Raw genomic sequence first — 15,977 nt, 5'->3', positions numbered from 1 at the left:
ACAGCAGAGAGGTTCCAAACTATCATCCTTGTTCTCCTGGGGATGATGAGTCCCTAGCTCATAAGAGTTCTCTTTTCAAGGGCAGCTGGTGTTTGGCAGCCCCTTTAGGACTGAGAACAGATCTCTTCATAAAACCTGACTTTCTGTAAGTTCAGCCCTGCACTTCCACATGGCAGCAAAGTTTTTAGGGAGAGTAACTTGCTGTAAACCTTTTGTACAAATTGGAACTGGTAGGAAAGCAAATTTCCGTAGTAATTTTTCTTTTTAAAGCTGACATGGGTTAGTGGGGACCTGACAGTGCTGGGTTAACATCAGGACTCAAGGATCTTAAAAGTTATTTCCAACTTAAGCAACTCTGTGACCCTGTTGTTATTGAACTAGAACTATAATGTTGGCAGAGATTTGGGGGTTGGTTTTGGTGGGTCAAGAACAGTGTTCAGAGGTGGGAGTCACAGAATCAGCCAGGTTGGAAGAGACCTCCAAGATCATCAAGTCCAACTGATCACCCAACCCTAACTAATCAACCAGACCATGGCAATAAGTGCCTTATCCAAGCTTTTCTTAAACCCCACTTTTCTTAAACCCATAGTTTTGGTTGGAAAAGATCTCTAAGATCATCAAGTCCAACCAATCACCCAACCCTAACTAATCAAACAGACCATGGCACCAAGTGCCTCATCCAAGCTTTTCTTAAACACCTCCAGGGATGTCAACCCCATCACCTCCCTGGGCAGCCCATTCCAATGGCCAATCTCTCTTTCTGTCTAAGATCCAGCCTAAACTGCCCCTTGCACAGCTTGAGACTGTGTCCTCTTGTTCTGGTGCTGGTTGCCTGGGAGAAGAGACCAACCCCCTCCTGGCTACAACCTCCCTTCAGGTAGTTGTAGAGAGCAATGAGGTCTCCCCTGAGCCTCCTTTTCTCCAGGCTGAACACCCCCAGCTCCCTCAGCCTCTCCTCACAGGGCTTGTGTTCCAGCTCCCTCCCCAGCTCTGTTGCCCTTCCCTGGACACGTTCCAATGCCCTGGATGAGGTGCTGTGGGCAGGCAGGTATGGCACCTGGGCTGAGCCATGTGCTCTTGTCACAACACACACCCTGCAGATCTCAATCTGGCTCTCCAGCATGACTCCTTTGAAGCCAGTTATCTGCCTCCTTGCATGGCATGAAGTAAAGAAAGAGAGAAGAAGAAACAGCAAATGCAATGCAGATTTGCCTGCTCAGTGCAGATAACCCAACGCTGCCTCTCTTGTCAGCTGCCTTCGGCGCCCCAGCAAGTTGTCAGGGAAGGTTGACTTGTGCTGTATTTCATTCTTGTATCAATGTTTATTTTTCCCTCTGTTAGCATATCAGTGATAGTGGAGTTGTTTGACATTCTCATTGCAGCAGGGAAGGTTAATTAAATGTGGAAGATCTGCTCTGCCTCCCTTTCCTGCGCTCTGAGGCTGTGTTTTATTGCTCTCCAAAAGCATTGTTCTGAGTGGTCTGTGTCCTACCTGACAGATAGGCTTTCAGGCCAGGAAACATGTTAATGCAGTCACAGGGACTTATTCCTCTTTCCTTGACTATTAGAACTCTGAAGGACACCTCACCTGTTTGCTTGCCCTGAGAAAAGAGACTTTGAAGATCATCAAGTCCAGCTGTCAACTCACCACCACCATGGCCATTAAATCATGTCCCAGAGTGCCAATGTCCACATGTCTTTTGAACACCTCCAGGGGTGGTGACTACCAGCTCCCTGGGCAGCCTGTTCCAATGTCTGACCACTGTTCTGAGTAACAGAAACAGGGCACAAATCCAGTTACAAAATCACAGAATGTTAGGGGTTGGAAGGGACCTCTGGAGATCATCTATTCCAACCCCCTGCCTGAGCAAGGTCATCTAGAGCAGGTTACACAGGCAGGTTTTGAATGATTCCAGAGTTGGAGGCTCCTCAACCTTTCTGGGCAGCCCATTCCAGTGCTTCACCACCCTCACAGTAAAGAAGTTCCTCCCCGTGTTTAGCTTGAACTTCCTCTGCTCAGGTTTGTGCCAACTGCCTCTTGCCCTGTCCCTGGGCACCACTGAATAAGGACTGGTCCCATCCTCCTGACTCTTTAAGTCTCTACATACTCTTGGAGTATTTGATAATCTGTCTGGGGATGCCCCTGCTGTCTGCAGAGGGTTTGGACTTGAAAACCTTTAAAGGTCCCTTCCAATCCAGTGCATTCTGTAGTTCTGTGATAAGATCCCTCCTCAGTCAGACTGAAAGTCCCTCAGCCTTTCTTCATCTTCACCATGAGGGCAGTGGAACACTGAAACAGGTTGCCCAGGGAGGTAGTTGAGACCCCATCCCTGGAGATATTCAAGATGAGGTTCAACAGGACTCTGGACAACCTGATCTAGTTGGGGATATCCCTGCTGACTGCAGAGAGGGTTGGACTAGATGACCTTTGGAGATCCCTTCCAAGCCAAACCATTCTATGATTCTATAAGAGAGATGTTCAAGTCCCTTCATCAGCTACATCCTCCTCCAGCATCTCTCCTGAGCTCCCTGCCCAGCACCTTGCTGGCAAGTCAAGACAGGGGAGGGGAGTGGGAAGAAATTAAAATGTTTTTGAAAAGAGTCAGCACAGCAGCATCCACATTAGCAGAGAGACAAAATTCTTTGTACCCAATTACAGCTCTTTGCAGCTCTTTTTAAGATATTCAGCAGAAACCATTTAAGGGCTGGACTGCTTTTCGGATTAAACACTTCTCCAATCTAAATCCCACTGGGAACTGATGCTTCTCCTTAATTTTGTGGTGAAAAGAGTCCCCTTTTCATCAGTGGGCTTGTGTTTTATTTGTGTGAAAGCTCCTTTGTGCCACTCTCTAAACCAACCCCAAATGGAAATCGTATTAGGCTCTTCGTTATGGTTAGAGGTCTGAAAAGGAGATTTGCATAAGTGAAGAGCAGGCAGTTGTGTGGCTCTGCTCCCTTCAGGTCCCAGATCACAAATAATTTGCTGAGAATTCACAGCCACTTGAAATAAAAGGAGTTTCTAGGCTGATGAAATACAAGAAAAATCAGATAAATAGGACAAGTATGTAAATTATCATTTACATGCCTTGCTAGAAAACCCAATTTGCTACTTGGAACAGAGACATGGCAGTTGATTCCTCACAGAATCACTGAGTCCCAGCATGGGAGGGGTTGGAAGGGACCCCTGAAGACCACCCAGTCCAACCCCCCTATTAAATCAGGGTCACCCACAGCAGGTTGCCCAGGATCACAGTGGCCCAGCTGGGGCTGGAATCTCTCCAGAGAAAGAGACTCCACGACCTCTCTGGACAGCCTGCTCCAGGGCTTTGAGAGTGGTGTGGATTTCAAATAGTCCTTGATGGGCAGTAGAGATCAGGAGGAAAGGTTTAAGGTCAAATAGGTCTTGACAGGCAGCAGCGGTCAGGAGGAAAGGTTTAAGGTCAAATAGTCCTTGATGGGCAGCAGAGGTCAGGAGGAAAGGTTTAAGGTCAAATAGTCCTTGATGGGCAGCAGAGGTCAGGAGGAAAGGTTTATGGTCAAATAGTCCTTGATGGGCAGCAGAGGTCAGGAGGAAAGGTTTATGGTCAAATAGTCCTTGATGGGCAGCAGAGGTCAGGAGGAAAGGTTTATGGTCAAATAGTCCTTGATGGGCAGCAGAGGTCAGGAGGAAAGGTTTACGGTCAAATAGGCCTTGACGAGCAGCAGGGATCACAAGGAAGGGATTAAGTTCAGATAGTCCTTGACGGGCAGTAGAGATCAGGAGGAAGAATTTGAGAGGAGGAAAAGTGATGACTGAAAGTCTGGCAGGAAGGTTGGACTCGATGAGCTCTGGAGGTCCTTTCCAACCCCTAACATTCTGTGGTGCTGTGATTCACCTTCCTGTGATCATGGGAAGGGCAACAATCTGGGTTCTGTTGACAGAAACTCTGTCCCTGCTTGGGCCAGGATGGTGTGGCCACTTGTCTGCTCAAACCTGACACACAGGCTGCATTCTTGAGTTTTAATTACTCATGCGCTTTTTTCTATTTTTTTTTTTTTTTAATTCTTTTTTTATTCCTCATCTGCTTTTCTTTCTTTTACTTGCCTGGCTTTCTGGTCTTTAGGCTCTTTCTGATCCTGGGCTCAGCCTCAATCTCCTTCAAATAGATATAGTAATGGGCAAGTCATTCAGCCTTTCATCTGCCATTAATGATGAATTACACAGCCTGCACTAGGTCATCAGCTGCTAGAAATTGGCTTAGGAACACTGAAATCAATATACACTGGCCGAGAATTGGATTCTGTATATGTATTAGTAGCTCATTTGCTTTAGCCTTTTCGCTTGTTTGGAACTCACAGACGCTTGCAAAGTCCCTTATAGATTTATTTCTGCTTTATTTCACACACTGCTCCCATCATTCTTTGGGTCTCTTGCTCAGTTCTGCTGTGATACATCATCACTGGCTGTATCATTTCATTTTCAAATGCCTCTCAGGGCATGATTTCTGCTCCAGCTTCCCAGTGCCTCCTTTTGCCTTTTGATGTATTGCAACGAAGAACCAGCTCAGTCTAGAGAGTTTGGTCTTACTTTCCTAACCTCCTGATTTAAAATACTTACAAGGGCCAACAAGAAAGCTGGGGCCAGACTTTTGAGCAGCACATCTTGTGGCAGGACAAAGGGTGATGGTTTGAACTAAAAGAGGGAGATTTAGACTAGGTAGAATGAAGACATATGCTTACAGTGAGGGTGCTGGGACACTGGCTCAGGTTGCCCAGAGAGGTGGGAAATGCACCATCCCTGGAACCAATGCAGGTCAGGGTGTCTGGGACTCTGAGCAACCTGCTCTGGTTGCAGGTGTCCCTGCTGGCTGCAAAGAGGTTGGACTGAGTGACCTTGAATGGTCCCCTCCAACCCAAATCAGTCTGTGATTGTACGAAAATGCCACACTTTGTGTTGGTGAGACTGGAAGGTGATCAAAGGTAAACAGGGTTGTTTTTAACTGCTCCATCTTTTGCCTTTCATTCCTCTGAGTAGAAGTTCCAGACAGATCCTCTCATCACCTTGGAGAGGATGAACACTTCCCTGGAGGTGCTGAAGGTCAGGCTGGGTGAGGCCTTGAGCAACCTGGGCTGGTGAGAGGTGTCCCTGCCCATGGCAGGGGGTTGGAACTGGATGATCCTCAAGGTCCCTTCCAACCCAACCCATTCTATGATTCTGTGCAATTCAGCCTCTGTCAGTGCCTCTGCTCCACCTGCACTCTCTTAGTCCTAGTGGCAGTGATGCAGCCTGGCTGTAGGGCAGGGATTGGAACTCTTAGATGGGACAGAACTTAGGTGATCTCTAAGGTCCTTCCCAAGCCAAACCATTCTATGGTTTTATGATATTTGTCTTTAAAGCCATCCTTATGCAAGAGCCATGCTTACAGTTCTAAGCTTTATAGCTTCAGCATATGAATTTTTTTCCCACTCAGATGAATTCTTGATGACCTTCCATGTATTTTTTTTTTTTTTTTTTTTTTTACTACCAGCTCTTTATTTTTTCCCCTGGGATTTTTCCCAGGTCAGTAATAAATACTCCAACCAGGGCCAAAATATTTCCACCCCCATCACATGAAATCATTTCTCTTTGGCCACTGAAATTATCCAAAGGACTTTTACTACCAGCCCCAAATTAAACCTTGTCATCATCTCAAATAATGTCACTCTATCGGCAAATGTTGTGAGCGTGGAGCTGCTTTCATAGCCTGCTTTGAATTATTCTAATTATCCTGCTTGAAATCTTGTGTCACATTACCATGGCTTGGTAGGATCCCCAATGGGAGGCTGTCAAATTTCATTATAATATGGCAACTCTCATTTGGTGGCTCAAGCATATTTGCTGCAGGAAGCAACCCTTGTGTATTGCTCAAGATTAAGTCAAGAACGTGCCAGCCATTCTCTGGAATGAACTGTTGAAAGGAGAGCTTGACCTAATTAGAAAAGTCTCCCCAAGAGCAGCAGAGAGTGAAACAAAAGGCTCTGCTGGTTTTTCACTGAGATTTCATTTCTGACCTGTTCTGCTCATTCCTTAGTTGTCTGCCTTGTAAATGGCTCGAGGAGGGAAAGTTTAGCTGGTTCAAAACAGTGCAGGGGGTGAGGAGTGGCTCAGGGGGTCCTGCAGGAAAGAGTGGCATGGAAAGTGGGACTGGCAGCTCCCAGCAATTCCAATCCCCCCCCCCCCCACACATTTCAATGTCAGCTCTAAGGGCTCATATGTGCTACCTGCAAAGTCCAGCAGAAAGATAAAGACTTCTGCTGTGTGGGGTGAGAATTTCCCTTCTTTGGGGCATCTGCTTGAACCAAGGATAAATACTGAGTTTTCTTTCCTCCTCACATGGGTGATCTTCCTTTTAACATGGCACACAAGTGTTACAGAGCCCACCTTATCCTTTCAGCCTGCTTGGATGATAGGACAAGGGGCAGTGGCTTCAAACTAGAGCAGAGCAGATTTAGATTGGATGTTAGGAACAAGTTCTGCACCATGAGGGTGGTGGAACACTGCAACAGGTAGCCCAGAGAGGCGGTTGGAGTTGCATCCCTGGAGATATTCAATGTGAGGCTCAAGAGGGCTCTGAGCAACCTGATCTAATTGAGGATGTCACTGCTGACTGCAGGGGGTTTGGACTGGATGACCTTTGGAGGTCCCTTCCAACCCAGACCATTCTATGATGCCATCAAGAGCAATTTGCTCTGGTTGACCCTGAGTTAGAGCAGGACTGAGATGATCACCAGAGGTCACTTCCAACCCTCACCATGCTGTGACTCAGGAGTTTCTTTGCTTTACAGCTCCCTTTCAGTTGTTTGGTCTGAATTTGTTTGTTTGCATGTGGAAAAACACTAAAGAAAACCTCAGCACTGAATAAAGAAAAAAGGCAAAGGGATCCCTGTGGTTTCACAGAGCTCCTTTAAGGATGCCATAAGTCTCTCTTTAGAGTGATGAGCTGGATGCTGTTAGAGCAGTCAATATGTAAATTCAGGAGTAATTTGCAGATGTCCTTGAGCCACTGTCTCACTTGGATGGAATTGTTCAAGTTCTTACTCCAGATGACAGAACTGACTTTCATCTTCCTACGTTTAGAAGCTTTCCCTTTCTTATCTCTTTAGATACAGATAATAAACAAGCTTAAAATATTAGAGAGGCAGGAGGGGCAGGCAGAGAAGCAAACACTGCTTGCCTCTCCTTTTCAGCTCCCTTTGCTCCTGCATTGTCCTGATGTTCTGTTTGTCTTCCTGCTTTTTCTTGCAAGTCCCTCAGAGTTAAGAGGCTGTGAAAAATTTTTCAGCAGTCTTCTGTGCTCTTTAAGCACCACGAGAAGCAAAATGTGCAGCGTGGGAGGGGTGGGGTTAAGCACACCGCCTGGACACAGCTTCAGAAGTCACTCAGCTCTCACAGAATCCATCCAGCATCACAGAATCACAGAATGGTCTGAATTGGAAGGAACCTTAAGGATCATCTAGGTCCAACCCCCCATCGTGGCAGGCACACCAATATTTTAGGTGTGATCACACCAAGTTACCATTTTAATCTGACATTTTTTACTTTACCCTTTCAGACCTTTCTCTGGCCCCTCTCCCTGTACAAAGTAATTATATCATAGAATGGGTTGGGTTGGAAGGGACTTTAAAGCTCATCCAGTTCTCAGCCCCTTGCCATGGAGAGGGACACCTCCCACCAGCCCAGGTTGCTCAAATCCTCATCCAAGCTGCCCTTGAACACCTCCAGGCAGGGGACATCCACAACCTCCCTGGGCAACCTGTTCCAGTGTCTACCCACCCTCACTGTGAAGAATTTATTCCCAAACTCCAATCTAAACTTACCCTCCTCAAGCTTGAAGTTGTTACCTGTCTTTGAGCAATCTGAATTTTTTGGTTTATCTGATTACATGGAGAAAAATATTAACCAGGTTCTTGGAGACCTCTGCTGGTAACACTTTCCTGCTAAGTCTCTTGGATTTGATGATGTCAAAATAGGGCAAGTGACCATTAAAAAGATCTGAACTCACTTTTTTAATGTGACTTGCTGAAGTGTCGCAGATGTATCTGGACACCTGAGGTGCATGGGGGTGTAACCTAAGAAAGTCAGAGGGTTTGTGTGATCTCCAAAAACACGTGGCAATTTTAGTGGAAATTTCTTTGCATGTGGAATCTGGCAAAAGTTGACAGAATCATTGAATCCCAGCATAATAGGGGTTGGAAGAGACCTCTGGAGATCATCCAGTCCAACTTCCCCCTTGCTAAAGCAGGGTCACCTAGATGAGGTTGCCCAAGATCACAATGTCCAGGTGAGTTTGGAGTATCTCCAGAGAAGACTCCAGAGCCTCTCTGGGCAGCCTGCTCTGGGGCTCTGGCAAGTTTCTCAGTATGCAATCAGATGGAACCTCCTGGGTTCCAGTTTGTGCCCATTCCACTCATCCTGTTCCTGAGCACCACTGAGCAGAGTCTGGCCCCAGCCTCTTGTCCCCCACAGCTCCTTTAGCTCTTGCTGAGCACTGCTCAGCTGCCCTCTGGGGCTGCTCTTCTGCAGGCTCTCAGCCCCAGGGCTCTCAGCCTTTGCTCCTCACAGAGCTGCTCCAGGCCCTCAGCATCTTTGTAGCCTCTGCTACTCTCTCTGGTAGTTCTTTGTTTCTCTTGAACTGGGGAGCCCAGAACTGGACCCAGTTCTCCAGATGTGGTCTCCTCAGGGCAGAATAGAGGGGGAGGACAACTTTGCTTGACCTCTTGGCCACGCTCTTTTTAATACACCCCAGAATAACATCAACCTTCAGGGCTGCAAAGGCACATTGTTGACTGATGGTGAACTTGTTATCCAGCAGCATTCCCAGATCCTTCTCTGCAGAGCTGCTAAGCTTATTACCAAGCCTGACTTTAAATCCAGTCCTTCAATGTGCTAAGAAAGGGAGGAAACAGTCATTTGCTCGCATCCAGGGAGCACATTTGGTTCCAGACTTAAGCTTTATCCATTCTGTCTGCCTTGCAGCTCAGCCCAACTGGATCCAGAAGATCAGTGATGTGCATGCAGCCATAGAGGAGAGTGTGGCCTGGGAGTGCCGGGCGAGTGGGCGGCCCAAGCCCTCCTACCGCTGGTTGAAGGATGGAGAACCACTGCTGGCACAGGTAGGCACTGCTGGAGCCCTTCACCGGGCTTCTGCCCCACCACCTCACTCATCTCTGCATGTTCCAAGGCTTTTGGCATGGAGAGAGGAAGGATGGTGGTGAGCTGAAATTCTCACATTGCCCGACTGCTGAGCGCCTCAATAGGGCTTCTGGAGAACCCAAAGGGTGGTGGTGAATGGAGTTAAATCCAGGGAGAGGAGTTCCTCAGGGCTCACTGTGGGGCCAGTTCTCTTTGATAACTTTATCAGTGATCTGCACAAGGGAGTTATGGCTTCTGGAGAACCCAAAGAGTGGTGGTAAATGGAGTTAAATCCAGCTGGTGGCCAGTCACAAGTGGGGTTCCTCAGGGCTCACTGTGGGGCCAGTTCTCTTTGATAACTTTATCAGTGATCTGCACAAGGGAGTTATGGCTTCTGGAGAACCCAAAGAGTGGTGGTAAATGGAGTTAAATCCAGCTGGTGGCCAGTCACAAGTGGGGTTCCTCAGGGCTCACTGTGGGGCCAGTTCTCTTTGATAACTTTATCAGTGATCTCACAAGGGTGTTGTGGTTTCAGGAGAGCCCAAAGAGTGGTGGTGAACGGAGTTAAATCCAGCTGGTGGCCAGTCACAAGTGGAGTTCCCCCAGGCTCAGTGTGGGGCCAGTTCTCTGTAATATCTTTGTCAATGATCTGGACAAGGGAGTTGAGAGCACTCTAAGTTTGCAGATGGGAGGGAGTCTTGATCTGCTTGAGTGCAGGGAGGCTCTACAGAAGGATCTGGCCAGCTGGATCTGTGGGCTGAGGCCAGTGGGATGAGGTTCAACAAGGCTAAGTGTTGTGTCCTGCTCTTGGATCACAACAACCCCATGAACACTCCAGGCACAGGGCAGAGTGGCAGGAAACTGCCCAGAGGAAAAGGACCTGAGGGTGTGGGTCCTGTTGGTTAGTGAAAAGCAAGACACAAAACAGCTCCATCTTCAGAGGCCCTCCCTGAAATGAAGCATCCATGATACAAGCCTAAGGCTGCAGAGACCCTTGTGGAGAAGAGAGAATGGCCAACAGGGACTATGATGCCTGCAGCCAGAAAATGATTGCCCTGGATCTGTTTTTTTTTTTTTTTTTTCAAGTTTCTGATATTCAGGTGAACTTCAGCTGCTAATGAAACATTAATGAAAGCTTAATGAAACCATTGGCTTCATGGAAGCTGGCATTTTTTTTTCCCTCCCCTGTACAAGAATATGGCAGCCCACATTTGATGAAAGCCAGATAACAAATGCACCAACATTAAATTCCCACCCTAAGGCCAAGTAGAAAGCCAATAGCTCTTAATATTACTTTTGTTGGAGTGGATTTTTTTGGGTTGGTGTTGTGGGGGGTTTTTTTGATAGTGGAAATCCTGGGAAGGGAGAGAGGGAGGCACTTTGCTGCACTTATTAAAATGGGTAACACAAGCTCCATATCCTTAGGCTGACAAATGATGCCCTGGTCTTTTGCTCCTCACACTAATTGTGTACTTGCTTCACGCTGGTCACCAGCAGATGGTCGTGGACTTAAACCACATTAGTGGCTGATATGAAGGAAAGGATCATTAAATTATTAACATCTCTATTGTTTTTCAATCAGCTGTAGAGGGTTTGGAGTGTTTCTGCCTGTGCAAACTAAGGGGGCCACCAGCCCTGCCAGCATTCATTGCCATATGTCCTCTCCATGTCGTTGTTTTAAATGCTTTAAAGAACGCTGCGCCGTACCACTGGGGAATGGAAGTGCCTTTGTTTGATTCAACTTTATCTGCTCAAAAGGGATATTAATCTGAATGCTTTGGGTGTTAAATCAATGGGGAGTCAAGGGAAAGTCCTCCAATTTAAATTGCATTTACCAGCTACTGTATTGGTTTTACCATTTAGTGTCTAACCTGACATAAATATTGCTGGCAGACAAACAGACTGGAGCATGCAAATTCTTCCCATTACTGCTACTTGGTTTTATCCACCTTGGTATAAAATATAGCACGGTCTCTCTGGGTTTATGTTCCAAGGAGGGGGGATCTCCTTATTTACTTTTTTTTAATTTGTTTTACTGTTTTGCCTACAGGGCAGAGTTCAGCTAGAGCAGGGCTCGCTCACCATCACGAACGTCAGCCTGGCGGATGCTGGCATGTATCAGTGTGTAGCAGAAAACAGACATGGGATCATCTTTGCCAGTGCAGAGCTGAGTGTCATAGGTAAGTCTGATTTTCCTCAACCCTAAAAACCTTCCAGAACTGCCAAAGCCTTCACCCAAGCTGGTTTTGTCAAGTTGCAAAGTGTTGCAGAGGATCACCTCATCTCAGACAGGATAGAATCCATAGGATTGGTTTGGTTGGAAAAGATTTTTAAGATTGCCTAGTCCATTAACCCAGCACTGCCAAGTCACCACCGAACCATGTCCCTCAGCACCACACCTACAGGCTTTGAAACTCCTCTGGGGATGGAAGCTCCACCACTGCCCTGGGCAACCTGGTCCAGGCCTTGACAACCCTTTTGGTGAAGACATTTTTCTTAATGTCCAACCTAAATGTCCTCTAGCACAGCTTGAAGCCATTTCCTATCATCCTGTCATTTGATAGTTGAAAGATGAGGTCAGCACCCACTTGGCTCCAATCTCCTTTCAGGGATTTTTAGAGAGCAATGAGGTCTCCCCTCAGCCTCCTCTTCTCCAGATTAAACAACCAAAGTTTCCTCAGGCACTCCTCCCAAGTCCTGTTGTCCAGACTCTTCACCAGCAACACTGCCCTAAACTCATCCTTGGTGAGCTGTTGGTTTTAAGGCACGAAATGAAAGATTGAGAAAGTGGGAAAACAGAGACCAGATTCTTTTTCGTCATCTCCTATTCATCCAGGTGACTGAGCAATGAGAGCTGGCAAGCTCCCTCAACCTCCTGCTGGTTAGAAACACTTATGGAGAAACCTAACTATTGCAGATCAGGGCACAGAGAGCAGTCCCTGCCTGCTCATGGGCTACAGGGACTGACTCTCTTGGAGGAGGTGTTGAAAGCCACCTGTCTGAGTAGACCTCTCACCATTCCAATGGCACTGGTGACACTCCTGCCCCAAACCCTCACCAAGGAAACACAATTTCTGCCCCACCTGCTTTGTGTGCACCTACTCTACTTGCCCCAGTCACTAGCAGGAGGAGTTCCTATAAAGGCAGATGTTTAACTATCTGATGGGATAGAGTAGAGATTACAGAGCCAGGTTCTTCTTAGTGGTGCCCACTGCCAGGACAAGACTCAAAGAGCACAAACTGAACCACAAGGAATGCAATTTAAACACAGGGGAAACTTCTTTGCTTTGAGGTTGGTTGGATTCTAGAACAGGTTGCACAGAGGGATTGTGGCATCTCCATCCTTTGAGATAATCACCAACCAACTGGACACAACCTTGGGCAACCTGCTGTAACTGCCTGTGCTTGAGCAGAGGTGGGATACAGTCATTTCCAGAGGTCTTTTCTAACCTTGGCTGTCCTGCAAATCCATATCTCATTCACATATGATGCCCTTTTATGAGTGGCAGGCCTGGAAACTATGTCAGCACAGGTGTTTACTTTCAAAGGGTTAAATGGAATTCATGGTTACAAAACAGTGGTTTAGAAGTAAAATGTTCAACAGCATCATTCCCTGCTTTATGCTGAAGATCAGAGCATGAGGGCTTTTCTGACTTTGGCATTTCCAATTATCAGTCATTTTTTATCAGCAGTGATAGATGTCTGCAGAGAAGAAAAATTCGTTTGAAAGATTGTCAGTGTTGCTCTTCAGGAAAAGTACAATAATGCTCAATAAATTAGACTTCACAGTCCTAAGATTTATTGGATGTGTTACTCTGTGAAAGAAATCAAAATCAACTCACTGATGCTTTTCCTGTCTGCTCAAAACCCTGCTGAAAAGGAGCCTGTGGGAGGAAGGCAAATCATTATGGGATCCCATCATGATGGGGTTGGAAAGGACCTCTGGGGATCATCCAGTCCAGCCCCACTCCTGAAGCAGGGCACCCACAGCAGCTTGCCTAGGATCATAATGCACAGCTGGGCTTGGAAGGTCTCCAGGCAAGGAGACTCCACAACCTCTCTGGGCAGCCTGCTCCAGGCCTCCAGCACCCTCACAACAAACAACTTTCTCCTCCTGCTCAGATGGAACCTCTTAGGTTTCAGTTTGTGCCCCTTACCCCTTGTCCTCTCCCTGAGCACCACTGAGCAGAGTCTGGCCCCAGCCTCTTGTCCCCCAGCCTCTTGCGCCCCCCCCCCTTTAGCTTTTGCTGAGCATTGCCCTCTGGGGCTGCTCTTCTCCAGGCTAAACTTAATTGAAAAAGAGAAATGGACAATTACAGGCAGGGCCTTTTGTCTCTGTTATTGTCAATTCTGTTGCCTGGAGTCTTCAGCTGAATCCAGGATCACCACAACTTAAGGACAAACTTCACTGTAAGGTGCTGGAGCCCTGGAGCAGGCTGCCCAGAGAGGTGGTGGAGAAATTCCAAATCCACCTGTGGTGGGCATTGTAAAACCATCCAGTAAGATACATTTGTTGCCTTAAAGAATGCTCAGGCTAAATGCTTAAAGAACATTTTTTTTTTTTTTTTCCTAAATGAAGGATGATTCCTAGAGTGGAAGAAACAAACCCCAGAGTCATTTAAATCCTCATTTTACCAACAAGGTGTGAAGAAATTAAATGCCTTAGCCCAGAAGTAGCACAAGGAAGCTGTGGTTGTGCTGAGAATGGAGGCCAAGGTTTCTAAATGTCAGATGACAACATTTTGAACAGCACAGAATAAAACCTGAACCATGCAACTCCTCTACTTCAAAGAGGACCAAGAGGAAAGTAGTAAATTATTTGTTTAGATTGGTTGTAAGGAAAACAATTCTTTCCTGCAAGAGGGGTCAGGGATTGGAACAGGCTGCTCAGGGAGGGAGTGGAGTCATCCCCCCTGGAGGTGTTCAGGAAAGGTGTGAACTTGGCACTTGGGGACATGGTTTAATGTTGGACTTGATAATCTCAAGTGATCTTTTCCAGCTGAAACAATTCTATGACTGTAAAAGGCCAGCCTGAGCTGTTCATTACAGAGATGGACGTAGCAGGATTATTCCCAAACCTGTTTTGCTCAATCACCTGAGTAATGATTTCCAGAAGTGCTAATGTAGTAATGAGGCTGACAGGATATCAATAATAATCCATCTGGTTCTGAGTGCCTTGTTGGGAGGTTGTCCTCAGGATGTCTCCTTTAATTTTGAGCTGTTTTACATAGCCTTGGCTTTCAGATGGCTCTTTCCTAGTCTTTAATAACATCCATGTCTTCCTCTGTGCTCAAATGAAGTCAGCTGCCTGTGATTAGACACAGAAGACAAGACAGCTCAGAGATTAGTGAACTCTGCTGCATGAAAGAGGCAGCCAAGATCTGTTTGATCATGAAGCCCACCCCATTAGCAGTGTGGGATTATGTTTTATTCAGCTCTTTTGCAGCAGGAATGATATCCAAAAGAACTGAGGCAGGGGAGTTGCCCTGTGGAAAAAAAAAATGGATTTGCTTTCTGTATCACACAGCAGGTTTTGGTCTCCTGGCTGCTTCAGGTGAGCTTTAGATCATTTCTCAGAGCATCAAACAGATGCAGTGCATGGTGATCTAAACTCTCACCTCCCAGGGTGCAGCAAGGAAGGAAGCTGAGGGAAATGCTGCAAGCTTAGGGGGATACAGAAATGGTGCAGGAGGAGCAGGCAGCAGGCATGCAGCTGGCAAAGAGAATGAGAAGGGCTCAGTTTGCTGCCACTGATGGAGCCCTCAACACAAGAAGGATGTGAATGTGTTGGAGCAGGGCCAGAGGAGGACACAAAAGTGATCCATGGGCTGGAACCCTTCTGCTGCCAGGCCAGGTTGAGAGAGTTAGAGTTGTTCAGCCTGGAGAAAAGAAGGCTCCAGGGAGACCTTCTGGTGGCCTTTTAGTACTTCAAGGGGCCAGTCAGAAAGCTGGGGACAAACTTTTGAGCAGGGCCTGTTGTGACAGGGCAAAGGGGGAAGGTTTGAACTGAAAGAGGGAGATTTAGGCTAGAGAGAAGGAGGAAATTTTGTATAGTGAGGGTGAAACCCTGTCCCTGGTTGCCCATAATGGTGGTAGGTGCCCCATCCCTGGAACCATTCCAGGTCAGAAGTCCCTGCTGACTGCAGGGTGGTTGTTTCAGATGACCTTTAAAGGTCTCTTCTAAGCCAAATCATTTGATGATTCTATCAGATCTGTCAGAAAGCAAACTTCTGTCAGCAGAGACATAGCAAGCAGGGCAAGAGCTGTTCATAAAGCCCTTAAGCTGCCTCACCTGTTTGCTTTGAGCTTTCAATATGGGAAAAATAAATTGTCCTGCTTGATAGAAATAAAATCTTCTGGTCATCTTTGAGGAGTTCACAACCAGAGTCAGCCTAGAGGCAGCTGCCTGAAAGCTCAGCCTTTCATCAGGTCCCATCCAATGAATCATTACAAATCCTTTGAGGCAGAAATCAGAAGCCAAACCATCTCCTGCCTCACAGCCAGGCTGCAGACTGTCTGCAGGGCTTTGGTGGTTGCTTCAATGAATACCTGCCTGCTTTTCACAAACTGGAAGAGCATTCCCTGGAGGGACTAACAAAGAAGATTTGAGAGCTCCTTGTACCCTGGAGCCTTCTTAGGTCTTGCACTGATTTGCTTTGTTCAAGACTTGGCAGTGTCAAGATCTCCCCACTTTATAACATTAAGACAAAAATCCCAGGTGGTAGAGCATTCACAGAATGGTTTTGGTTGGAAAAGATCTTTGAGATGATCAAGTCCAACCATTCTCTAACTCTCCCAAGCCTGCTGCTAAACCATATCCCTCAGC

General features: G+C 46.8%; 1 protein-coding gene across 1 annotated transcript in view; it reads left to right on the top strand.

The window, feature by feature from the left end:
• CNTN4 (contactin 4) overlaps positions 1 to 15,977 on the top strand; it is a 161,650-nt gene that overhangs the window by 56,324 nt on the left and 89,349 nt on the right. The window contains exons 7-8 of the mRNA XM_054387607.1: positions 8,996 to 9,132; positions 11,202 to 11,331. Of these exons, the coding sequence (XP_054243582.1) occupies positions 8,996 to 9,132; positions 11,202 to 11,331 (267 nt within the window). The remainder of the gene's footprint in view (positions 1 to 8,995; positions 9,133 to 11,201; positions 11,332 to 15,977) is intronic.

This window comes from Indicator indicator, chromosome 15 (genome assembly GCF_027791375.1).
Source record: "Indicator indicator isolate 239-I01 chromosome 15, UM_Iind_1.1, whole genome shotgun sequence".
Classification (NCBI taxonomy): domain Eukaryota; kingdom Metazoa; phylum Chordata; class Aves; order Piciformes; family Indicatoridae; genus Indicator; species Indicator indicator.
The sequence above is the reverse complement of the archived record's forward strand: the minus strand, read 5'-3'. Positions and strand labels throughout refer to the sequence as shown.